At 38.5% G+C, this 11,475-nt stretch overlaps 1 protein-coding gene across 2 annotated transcripts; it reads left to right on the plus strand.

Annotated features, from left to right (window-relative positions):
• Nucleotides 1-1,024: 1,024 nt before the first annotated feature.
• Nucleotides 1,025-4,842, plus strand: LOC103480592 (cornifelin homolog A-like). Of its 2 annotated transcripts, XM_017310602.2 has the most exons (5): nucleotides 1,025-1,105; nucleotides 1,574-1,609; nucleotides 1,738-1,854; nucleotides 2,596-2,750; nucleotides 3,320-4,842. In XM_017310602.2, the coding sequence occupies exons 3-5, from the start codon at nucleotides 1,749-1,751 to the stop codon at nucleotides 3,437-3,439; spliced, it is 381 nt and encodes a 126-aa protein (XP_017166091.1). In that variant the 5' UTR covers nucleotides 1,025-1,105; nucleotides 1,574-1,609; nucleotides 1,738-1,748; the 3' UTR covers nucleotides 3,440-4,842. The 2 variants fall into 2 exon arrangements, with proteins under 2 accessions (XP_017166091.1, XP_081455541.1); XM_081599415.1 differs by lacking the exon at nucleotides 1,025-1,105 and having other exon boundaries at nucleotides 1,523-1,609.
• The last annotated feature ends 6,633 nt before the right edge of the window (nucleotides 4,843-11,475 follow it).

The following is an 11,475-nucleotide window of genomic DNA, read 5'->3' on the forward strand; positions in this document are numbered from 1 at the left end:
TTTTGCCTCGGTTTCAGTTTGCACTCCATGAAGCATTTCTTTAAAGGCTTAATGATTGTTTCCAATCTTTTTGCTTAAGGGGAAAAAAGACAAGATAAATGAAAATGCAGGAATAACTAAATGTGTCTTTCTTTTTTGTTTGTGGTTTTTACAGGTTAATAACGCCGCAGGATAGCTACTGCAGAAAGGAAGCAAATTAGAACTACTTTTAAATATTCCTTAAAAATTAATAGAATTGTTTATGATACACTTATTGAATAAGGGTGCAAATAATTTTTATAAAAAATAAATTACAGAAGGAACGACAAACTTTAAAGTAAAGCTGTAAGTAAATCTTCACTTGTTAGTTTAATGCGTAGAGCTAGCATGACAGCAGCTAGCATGACAGCAGCTAGCATGACAGCAGCTAGCATGACAGCAGCTAGCATGACAGCAGCTAGCATGACTGCAGCAGCTACTTTTCAACATGTAGTTTGAAAAGTAGCTTTCTGTTTTATAACAAATATATATTTTTCAGAAAGAGTGACATGTTAAACTGAGTGTTTTATAAAAGATCTTTGCAAATAAGCATTAAACTGACTTATTGAACTATTTTTGTCATTTTTAGCAAGCATTTTAAAAAGTCAGAAATATTCAAAGTTGCTGGAACAAGACCAGTTTAAGTGTTGACTAATAGCTGTAATACATTTCCATCCAACAGCTACTTTAGGTGGGATTATTTTTGATGCACTGTTCAGACACCAATATACAAACTGCTTCTTTTTGAACAAATACAAACAAAACATCAGCACTGATGTAAGAACACAATGACGTAACGGATAACCTGCTTTTATCACTGTTGTAGATGCCATGGCGGTGGAGGACATTGTTTTCCACTATCAGACATCTTTAACAATGGAAACAGTAAAATAGGTTAAAGGTGCGGCTATTTAAAAAGAACAAGATCTCTGAGATTACAGTTAAAAATACTTTGACTGTCTCGTTGTCTGACGTTGGGCTGTCATTTTGATGATCGCTCTCCAGCTGGACAAACCAGCCGTCAAGAGGCTTCCTCTGCCATATTTTCTAGCTTCTCAGGTGTAAGACTTTCTGGACCACAGGTGAGGTAAGACTCAAAGAGAGTAACCTTAAATTTCTGAATCAGGTTTAGGCTTTAGATTATTTCTGTGTGTTTTGGATTAATACTTGGAACTTCTGCATCTTGTTTGGTAATGAAAACTCTTCAGAGAGCAGAAGTAGATCACATCACACCATGTTTTTTTCTAGATAAAGAGTATTTTGCTTTGTAGAAACATGTCAGTAGTTACAACCCAACACATTTACTGAAACAAACTGCATTTTTAAAACTCTTTTATGTAAAAATGCTGGGTATTAAGTGTCCAGAAACGACCCAAACCAACCCATGTGAAAAAGTTTCCCACAAACCTAACAACTGTTTGTGCCAACTACCCTCAAAGGGTAATTATGTTTTCACATAAAGCCAGGTTGGTTTGTGTTGCTTCTTTAAAAAAAAATAAAACTGCTGAAAACTGATGTTTTTCTTTTTACCTCATCTGATGTTAACATTTGTTAGGTCATCTGAAACATTAAAGAGACAACAGAACAAAAAGTGAGCTCCATTATTTGCTCTACAAATATAAAGTATGTCTGACATTTATTGAGTTAGTCTGCATCATGTTCAGTAAGATGTATTTAGAAACTTAGGGCTGTTATTTCCTTTTTATTTCCTTTTGTCAGGAGTTGCAGACATGTCTGCCGACGTTCAGGCGGCCCAACCCCGGGCGTTCACCATGACCTCTGTGTCCAAGCAGTGGTCCTCTGGCATCTGTGACTGCTGCCAGGACTGCTCTCTCTGTGAGTACGAGTCAATAAGAACAACCTCCAGCTCAGCATGTTGAACAAGCTGAATATTTTAGTGCCTTAAAACCCATAAACCAGAATATAAACAGAATGGTAAAGCTGGAGCATCAGGTTTTGTCCTCTAGAGTCAACTTGAGCAGAAAGTAGAAGTTATTTTACCGCATCGGTTTCTTTTCTCTGGCAAAACTTGGTTTCTGATAAGATTGTCACTAAAGATACAGAATGAAAGATCAAACCACGAGAAGGCGGAGGACAAATAATGAGCTCCTTTGATTTCTAACCACATCAATACAAATTTGGGACGTCAAACTGAAAGAATCAAATGTCTGAGGAGAAAAACGGAGAAAAACGGAGAAAAATGGAGACCTCCAAAACTAAAGAGCAAAGAGTGAAAGGACAAATGAAATGCTTCAGGATGGATGGATGGATGGATGGATGGATGGATGGATGGATGGATGGATGGATGGATGGATGGATGGTGTGACAGTTCAATGAACGGATGAACCGATGGATGAACAAACTGACGGTTGAGTTGTTAGACTGTCTGCTGACTCAGCGTCCTCCAGGCTGATCTGGAATCAGGGCGTCCATCTTTAGATGATAATCAACCTGTCCTCATTTGAGGACAGAAGCGTCTCGTCTCTGATCTCTGAAGTCATCTGTAGCCTCCTGGGTTCACCCAGCAGCCTGACCTTTCACCCTGACATCATCAGCCCGCCTGTCCTTCCTCTGCAGGTTGCTACACCTGCTGGTGTTTTCCCTGCTTCGCCTGCCAAACGGCCAAGGAGGCTGGAGAGTGTCTCTGTCTCCCCCTGCTGGACGCTTTCGGACTCATCCCGCCCATGGCCACGGCACTCCGGGCGTCCATCCGCCAAAGATACGGCATCGAGGTTTTTCATTATAATTATATCTGTGACTTTTTGTTTGTCTAATCCAGTTAGTTTTATTTAGTTTTTAGAGTGTGTCTGTTTGGATTCAGTTCAGTTTTTATTAGGTTTTTTTTCTCCCAACTTTTACTGCCGCCATTTTGCGGACTGGCGCCGCCAGGTGGATTATGGGATACCGTAAATTGCCTACAACAGACGCAAAAATTAATTTCACATCAGTTCGAAAGGCTAATAAACAGATTAATAAACACAAAAACAACAAATATTAAATCTATAACTTCAGTATGAATGAATTAGTTTCATAAACTCATGAATTATTTACCGTTTTTATTTATTCCAGGTAACGGAAATATTCTCTCAGTTTCAGTTTTCGTTATTTAGTTAACTATAGTGACCTTGAACTCATCTAACCTCTTTATTAGTTTGTTTATTTGCAGAAAAGAGTCAAAGTGTTCCCCAGACGGCGGCAGTGTTTATCTAACCTCGGATCAGTCTGAAACCTGTTCCAGCTCACATCTTGGACTCGTTTAAACTCTTTCTGCTGCGCGGTTTTTACATTTTGTCCTCCGCAGGGAAGCGTTTGCAGCGACTGCGTGTATGCGAGCTTCTGCGGGCCCTGCACCTGGTGTCAGATATCCAGAGAGATTAAGACGAGACAAAACCCGGTGGTGTTTGTCAGCACGGCCGCCTGATCAGAACCAATGGTCCGCTCCCTCATCAACAACCCGAGAAGCGGACGTCACGGCCGTCATCACAGAGACGGCGCCCGAAGAGTTGCCACGCTTGACTGGATTAAGAGAGACTTTCACATGTTTCCAGGAAAATCTGATTGAACATTGAGTGAAAAGGAACAAAGGATGGAAAATAGGGAAATATTTAACTATCAGCCATCCATCCACATTTTTTTTTCTCTTTATTGTAGAAAATACTGATTTCTTTTGTTTACCATTTTTATGTAATGGTTGAACAAATAGGCTGCACAGTGGTGCAGTTGGTAGAGCTGTTGCCTTGCAGCAAGAAGGTTCTGGGTTCGATTCTGCATGGAGTTTGCATGTTCTCCCTGTGCATGCGTGGGTTTTCTCCGGGTACTCCGGTTTCCTCCCACAGTCCAAAAAAACTTGACTGTCAGGTTAATTGGCCTCTCTAAATTGTCCCTAGGTGTGAGTGTGTGTGTGCATGGTTGTGTGTCCTGTCTGTCTCTGTGTTGCCCTGCGACAGACTGGCGACCTGTCCAGGGTGACCCCGCCTCTCGCCCGGAACGTTAGCTGGAGATGGGCACCAGCAACCCTCCTGACCCCACTGAGGGACAAGGGTGAAAGAAAAAGGATGGATGGTTGAACAAATATGCATGTATATCTGGAAATATAAGGCCTATTCTATGCCTTTTAAGTTAAAAATATTCAATATGCAACTGAAACAGTTTATAGTTCCTAATAAAGACTGGAAATAAATAGCTATGTTTCCATCAAGGTTTATTATGCACACACTAAAACTATGTCCAACCCTACTGACTCCCCCGAGTCATACCAACATGACATCGGCATTTCAATATCTTCCATTCAGGTTTCCGAGGTCCCTAAAATGCTGAAGGTGACAAACCCTCAACCCTACCTCCAACCCCACAAACCCTCAACCCTATAGACAAACCCCCAACTCCCCTGAGTCATACCGACATGACATCGATCTCAGTAGTTTTGGACTTATCTTACATCCAGATTTCTGAGGTCCCCCAAATGCCGCCAACTGCTGAGGCTGATCTTAGGGTGTACTTAGTTGGTTGAGTGATGGTGCCAGAGATTGTGGGAGTTCTGGTGTGTTTCACTTAACAGTAAACACCTGTAACCAAGTCACATGGCGTCTGAATCAGCTGCGTGAAGAGCGACATGCGAGCTGAACTGATCCGTTTCATGATGCTGAACAATTAGAGGAAGGAAAAGCCTCTGAGCTGCCGAGTGTCTCCAGGGAGCTTTGCTCACATATCTGGGCTCGGTGTCAAACTTTCTGCAAGGTGTGGCGAAAATGGAAAGAGCCTCGTGAGGAAAACAGTAATGGTTGTTTTTATTTCCTGGCCTTCCTTTGATTGAGTCGTCGCCATGGCAACAAACGTGTCCAAGTGCTTAAGGCTCCAGTACTTTGTTGAGACTTTAGATGTGTAAAAATGTCTCATTGGAAGACAAAAACTTCCTACAGAAGAAGAAACTGGTGATTAGAAGGAAGTTTACCTATTAAATTGTACATTTCATAAAATGAGAGATGTATCATAATAAAATAGTTCAATGAAACTAAAAGGTCGTTTTTGCAGTACAGAGTTTTATCCGTTTCTTCTTGGTTTAATCTTAAAGTTGATGTGAAGGAATGTTATCATCTTTCTATTTTGGGAGTTGCGCCACCTCTCCAGCAGAGGGCGGAGCCACAAATCAGCAGCTCAGTTTCAACTTGTTGGGCCATATCTGAGGAAGACGAGATTTTAAACATGTCACAAAACAACAACACATCATTTAAAGTTGTTTTATAGATGCAGTGATATAAAAAAAATCTGTTTTGCTTCTCTGACCCACATATTTCAGATAATCAAACCATTTTAAAATCAGATAAATATAACCGAAGTAAACACAACATGAAGTTTCAAAAGTAATTTAAAATATCAAGTAAGAATAAAAGCTATCTGGACACTTTTATTTTCACAATTGAGTTTATTCAAGTCAAGTCAGAACAAAAACAGAAGAAAAGAGTCAGATTAGGGGTGTCCAAAGTGTGGGTCGTGGGCCATTTGTGGCACATAGAATAATTTTATGTGGCCTTTGACCTCAGTTCAGAAATGGCACAAATTTAGTTAATGGTGATGCACTTTAAAGAAATTAGAGTGAAACTTTCATGAATCAAAAAATGATGCAGACAAATGAATCTTTAATTAACCAGAATTTTGGGGTTTCATTTTTAAAAACCCAGAAATATTTACACAAAAACAGACTTAGAGGCACTTATATATCAGACTAAATTAAATGTTTTCTTTTTTAGAGTTCTAATTGTTGGGAATATACCTATATTTATTTCTCTCCACTTAGAAATCAGACAGTAACATCTAATTAAAATATTTTGTATTTAGCGTATCTTTTTTTACAGCCCAGTGTTGGATGGATGCAACGATCCAAACATGAAACTGATTTTTAATGATGAAATTCATCCTTTAAGCCTGACTCATTGTTGAGAGGAGGAAGAGCTGCAGCCTTCAGAAGCAGCTCCCACTTCTTCTCTGAGCTGTGGCTATTTTTACTTCTTATGCAAAATGTCAGCTTTCTTCCTGCTCTGACTGTTTGCGGATTATTTTATGCCATCTAGATTTGATCTGAAACTTTGGATTCCACATGCACAAACTATCTGTGCTGTTTATGAAAACTATTTGTTCCTACAGAGAATAAATAATGACGCCACTTAAAGTGAAGACTGAGTACAGGAGTTTATGTTGTATGTTTAGTGGAAGACTTGTAATAACTGGTTCCATTTATTTCAGTAATTTTTTGGAAAGAAAGAAGCTTTACTACACTATGCTTTTTATTTTTACTTGACTAATAACTTTTTTAATAAAGTATTGCTATTCTTATTTGAGCAACATTTCTGGATACACTGGAAAAACACAAAAACTTGCTAAAAAATTATTATCAAGGCAGACTATTTAACTTATAATGAGGCATTTTCCCCATGTTTTAAGTGAAATAACATGCTATTGGAACTAGAACTTTTTTCATCAATGTTAAGGAATCATTGACTTGAAACAAGCTGCTTTAACTTGCTGAAAATTTACTTGTGTTAGTTTTGTCTTATTTCAAATGTTTTGCACTGGAAAATGGATTATTTTTAGTCTTAAAAACATGTAGAAACTTTTGCTTGAGTACAAAACTGCTATTTTTCTCTAATTTTTGCTGGTGGTTGGGGGAGGGTTGTGTGTTTATTCCCATTTCCATCCACCAGAGGGCGCTCAGTACCAGTTCCTGCTGTAAGGGGAAAAAACCTCCACTTAAACATCTGCTTAAAAAACTGAACTGCATGACTAAAACCGATTACATTACACCACATTTTCACATTTCTAGTTACATTTTAAACGTTCAAACAGTAAATGACACCTACGTGCTGACTATTTTCTTCATGGATGTTTTTTTTAAGCTGATTTAAATCAGAAGTTATATTTACTCAGTTTCACTTACTTGGAAAAATAAAATACTTTTATGAGCATATTTACTAACAGGGCCGGGCAGAGACCACTAAAGGAGCAGGTGCTCAACAACAAAAAAGGGCTCATCTAACCGCATTCTAGGACAGAATATTAACAGCCACTCAGCTTTCAGAGTTTAATAAACAATGATAAATTACAAAAATGTGACATGTACAATCAAAGCTAACAAACACCTCCATATAGAGCATAACACTATGCCTATGTAAGATATTGTATTAGTAATTTCTTTCTGCAGGTCTATTTTGTTATAGGAAAGTATTGCAATATTCACACCCGCAATTTAGCAAGATATGTAAATCAGAGCTAGACCACCAGACATATTTTGTCTTTACTGAATTACACTAATAAAAATTTAAACAAGGGCACAATGCAACCTTTTAGTGACTAATCTATAAAACAAAGAGCTTCCTGTTTGCTGCAGTGGAGATGAAGACGGTCCATTCAGGAAAGCAGAGCTGCATCAAACTGTAAGGTGTAACTGCAAAAAAACGAAAAAAAACAAAAGCAAAAATTGAATTGTTAATGAATGTCACCATGAGAAAAGCCTACTGAGTTTTCACAACAAAAGATTTCTGATGTGTGCAAATAAATGTTTATGTTTGGTAAAAATTAGTTATTTAATTTTAAAAAGTCTTTTAAACAAAACTTTTTTTTAAAGGAATTATTACAATTCCAAAAGTTTTGATTACAATTTTATTTTACTTAACTGAGGTTAGTTTTTTGTTTCCATTGAATAATTGGGAAACAAATTTAACTTCATACTCTGCGAACCAGACCCTAAACTTAAAGTCTGGGTTGAGTTTTTTCCCTTCATTAATGTCACTTTTATTACATTCATTATATGTATCATGGTAATTCAGGGTGAGTTATTTTAATTCTAAATGAATATCCTTGTTGGACTTTTATTTAAGTGTTATTCTCCTTCAAGATACATTTACCTAACGCCAGAATAAATCGGACTAGAGGTGTCCCTCTGTCACTCTGAAATGGTAGCAGTCTTTGGAAACAGAGAGTTTCTCAGCAATGGGCACGGCAACTTAGGGGGAAAAGATAAAAAATGACTTTGTTGACCGGCTTTTATTTTGAAATTACACATCAGATCTTGTTGCCATTTTCAGGTTCTGTTCTAGAGGTGTCCCTCTGTCACCCAGAAGTGGTAGCAGTCATTGGAAATAGTGTTTCTCAGCAACTGGCACGGCAACTTAGAGAGAAAAGAAACAAAGTACTATTTTAATAGTGTTTTATTTTGAAATTACACATCTGATCTAGTTGCCACTTTCAGGTTCTGTTATAGAGGGGTCCCTCTGTCACTCTGAAGTGGTAGCAGTCTTTGGAAACAGAGTTTCTCAGCAATGCGCACGGCAACTTAGGGGGAAAAGACAAAAACATACTTTTTAAAAAGCTTTTATTTTGAAATTATACATCAGATCTAGTTGCAACTTTCTGATATAAATATATATATATGAGAGAGAGAGAGATTAGTTTTTGTTTTGCATTAGTTTTTCAGCATTTATTATTTTCTGTTTTCAAATGCAGGGCCTGGAAACCTATTTTGAGTAGCTCAAAACATGGACCGGATGTGCGCTTTTATTGTGAAAGCAGCACGTAAATGGGTGTACCATAATGTCTTCAGCTACCGCGCACTTGTATATCGTGTGCTGGGCCGGCTGGACGCAGAGCCGGCTAGCTTTACCACGGTAATCTATCAGTCTAACGACTAACGACTGAATCTAGACCAGTGGTTCTTAACCTTTTTTGAAGTACCGAACCCCCCAGTTTCATATGCGCATTCACCGAACCCTTCTTATCTCCCCCTTTCCCTTCCCCTCCCCTCCCCCGACACACAAAATACTTTGCGGTATTCTGATTTAGTAATGTAATTATATTAGCTGTGTTACCACCCTCACGCCACTAGATGCAGTAGAAACCCCGAAAAGATGCGAGTGAGTGTGAGTTTTGCTGAAGTAATTAAAAACACAAGTTCAAATCCATGCTGAGTGGAGCTCCTTCAATCAGGGCTCCCCCGCAGCTCTGATTGGCTAAACAATGTAACATGATCCTCTTATTGGCTAAACAATGTAACGTGATCCTCTGCAGCAAGTGATGGCAAAGCGGGGCGTCATCACGACTTTACACAAGTGTGTCTTTACCTCCGCGGCAGAGGCTCCGCCGAACCCCTGAGACCGACTCATCGAACCCAGGTTAAGAACCACTGATCTAGACCCTGAATCTATCAGGGTCATCAACAACAGCCTAATGTCTGTATGATAAAATACTGAATCGATAGATAAGAACAGTTTCTCCTCACCTGGCTGTCTCCTCCTGCTCAGTAGTTCTTCAGAGAAAGGCAGAGGCCTGTCAGTGTATTTCATTACCTCTCTGCTTAAACCGCGACTCCGAGCTGAAGCAGAAACGATACTTCGACGTTTTCCGTCATCTGACAAGTAGCAAGTTTACTCCACTTTATTCACCAAAAACGTTATGATTTTTTAATTAATCAAAAACTGTTCTGTGATCTGGAACGTTCGCTACGTTGAGCTCCAGTTAGCCGCCTTATCTCACTGCGCGAGAGGCAACTGCGTCATGCGTCACGGGCAAAAGGTCAAAGGTAACAAGGTGACAGGCTGATTATGTTGTACAAAAAAGCAAATAATTTTAACACATGTTTTTATGTGTCAGAAGAGGGCTTAGGAAATAATGATACAAAAAAAATAATTAAAAAAATAAACAAATGGACCAAAAGGGCACTTTGAGACAAGGAGCAAAAAGGGCAGGTGCTCAAGCATCCCCAGCTCCCCCCTCTGCACGTGCCTGTTTACTAAGCTGTACTTTTTACTTTTACTAGTGATTTTGTTACGTATTGCTGCTCTTAATTTAGTAAATGTTCTGACTTCTCTATCCACTGTAACTTCATGAATGAAGAACAAACATGTTTTAGCCAAAAATTCACAAGACACACACCTGCAGTTTTTGCAAAAGTTCCACATTGATCTAGAAAAATGTTTCCTTTGCCCAATTTTGTTATCTATATGAATTATTTTCATTTTGGTTCCACATAAATTTATATTTTTATCAGTCTGATTATGTAATTGTTAAATATTAAATAATTTTATCAATTACTCAGGACTTGAGTTGTCTTCAAATACTTTTTTACTGTTGAGTAATTTCTTGGCTACTTTTATGTTGTCCTAGTGCTTCTCTTACTGACTACAATTTTTCTACTCTTACTTCACAATAACTGAAAATTTCTGCACGTTTCATTTCTTAAAATTAGCATGGCTTTAATAATTCCTAAAATTACAGTAACTATGCATCCTGTACCTGTATGATGAAATATGTATTGCTACCTTCTCCTCAGGGTTAATAGTTAACCGTAATGTGGTAAAACCTTTACAGCAGCCACCTTTTTGTGATCACCTTTGTCCCACTCTTGTTGTGGTTTGTGTAAATCCTCAGAGGGCGAGCGAGCGAGGGGAGGGAAAGGCTGCGGCTTACTGATATGACTGAGCTGGGACTAGATCTAACGCCATAATCACGAACGCCCATGTTTTTTTCCCTCCACTATATGACCTTTCTGCTTCCTCCTTCACTCTTTCCCTGCCACTCCCGTCTCTCTAACTCTCTGGCTGTTTTCCAGCCTGGACTTTTCCTCCTGCCAACCTGAAATTTGGAAGGTTTTTGTAGTGTTCCAGAAGCATTGTTTGTGTGCAACCAAAAAGGATGTAAGAGTTGATATGGATTCAGTGACCGGTTTGGAAAAATACAGAAATATAACCGTGCAGCAGGGCAGGCCAAAGATTATATAGGACCTGGGGGCAGAATTTGATTTGAGGCCCCTCTTCCTTTTCAGAATATCTCTACCACTAAAATTGTCCCAGAATCTGGGAGAGGAGGTTAAGTTACATTTTCTGAGTTCCCTTTGATTAATGTTGACTGAAAAATAATACATTTTAGTCTATAATCAATTTTTTTCTTTATTGACCTTCATTATCCCACTGCAATGTATTGTTTTCATCCTGTAAAGCACTTTGAACTGTTTTGTTGCTTAAATGTGCTAAACAAATAAACTTGTCTACTGTTCTTTTTGTGCTAAGTTCATGTACATCATGTTGCTAACCAATGCAATTTTCATGACAAGTGTTTGTGTCTTGCCTTTAACCCAAAGCCTGGACTTTGTTTCATTCAAGGTGTGTAAAAACTGAATTGTGTGCAAATGGATTCAGCCTGACAAACTGAACAGGCTGAGTGGGGAAATAACATGAAATAAAATACACCACACCCACTAACTCAAAGAAATACTTTGAGTTAGTATCTCAAAGGGAAATTGGTGAATAAATTAATTGTACTACGATGTTCATGAGTAATATTTGATGTTAAACATGTCATGAACTCTGATGACTTCACCTTTAATCTACAAACTGGACTTTGCATTACAAACTGAGGTCAACTTTGTTCAAAAGCTCTGCTGTCTGCAAATAAGTATCAAATATTATCCTG

The sequence above is a fragment of the Poecilia reticulata genome, chromosome 18 (assembly GCF_904066995.2).
Source record: "Poecilia reticulata chromosome 18, P_reticulata-male-v2, whole genome shotgun sequence".
Taxonomy (NCBI): domain Eukaryota; kingdom Metazoa; phylum Chordata; class Actinopteri; order Cyprinodontiformes; family Poeciliidae; genus Poecilia; species Poecilia reticulata.

Excerpts from the sequence above, each read along its gene's own strand:
- LOC103480592 (XM_017310602.2), top strand. The coding sequence starts at position 1,749 with ATGTCTGCCGACGTTCAGGCGGCCCAACCCCGGGCGTTCACCATGACC. Across the intron at positions 1,855-2,595 it reads CTGCCAGGACTGCTCTCTCT|GTTGCTACACCTGCTGGTGT; the intron begins GTGAGTACGAGT and ends CTTCCTCTGCAG. Across the intron at positions 2,751-3,319 it reads GCCAAAGATACGGCATCGAG|GGAAGCGTTTGCAGCGACTG; the intron begins GTTTTTCATTAT and ends TGTCCTCCGCAG.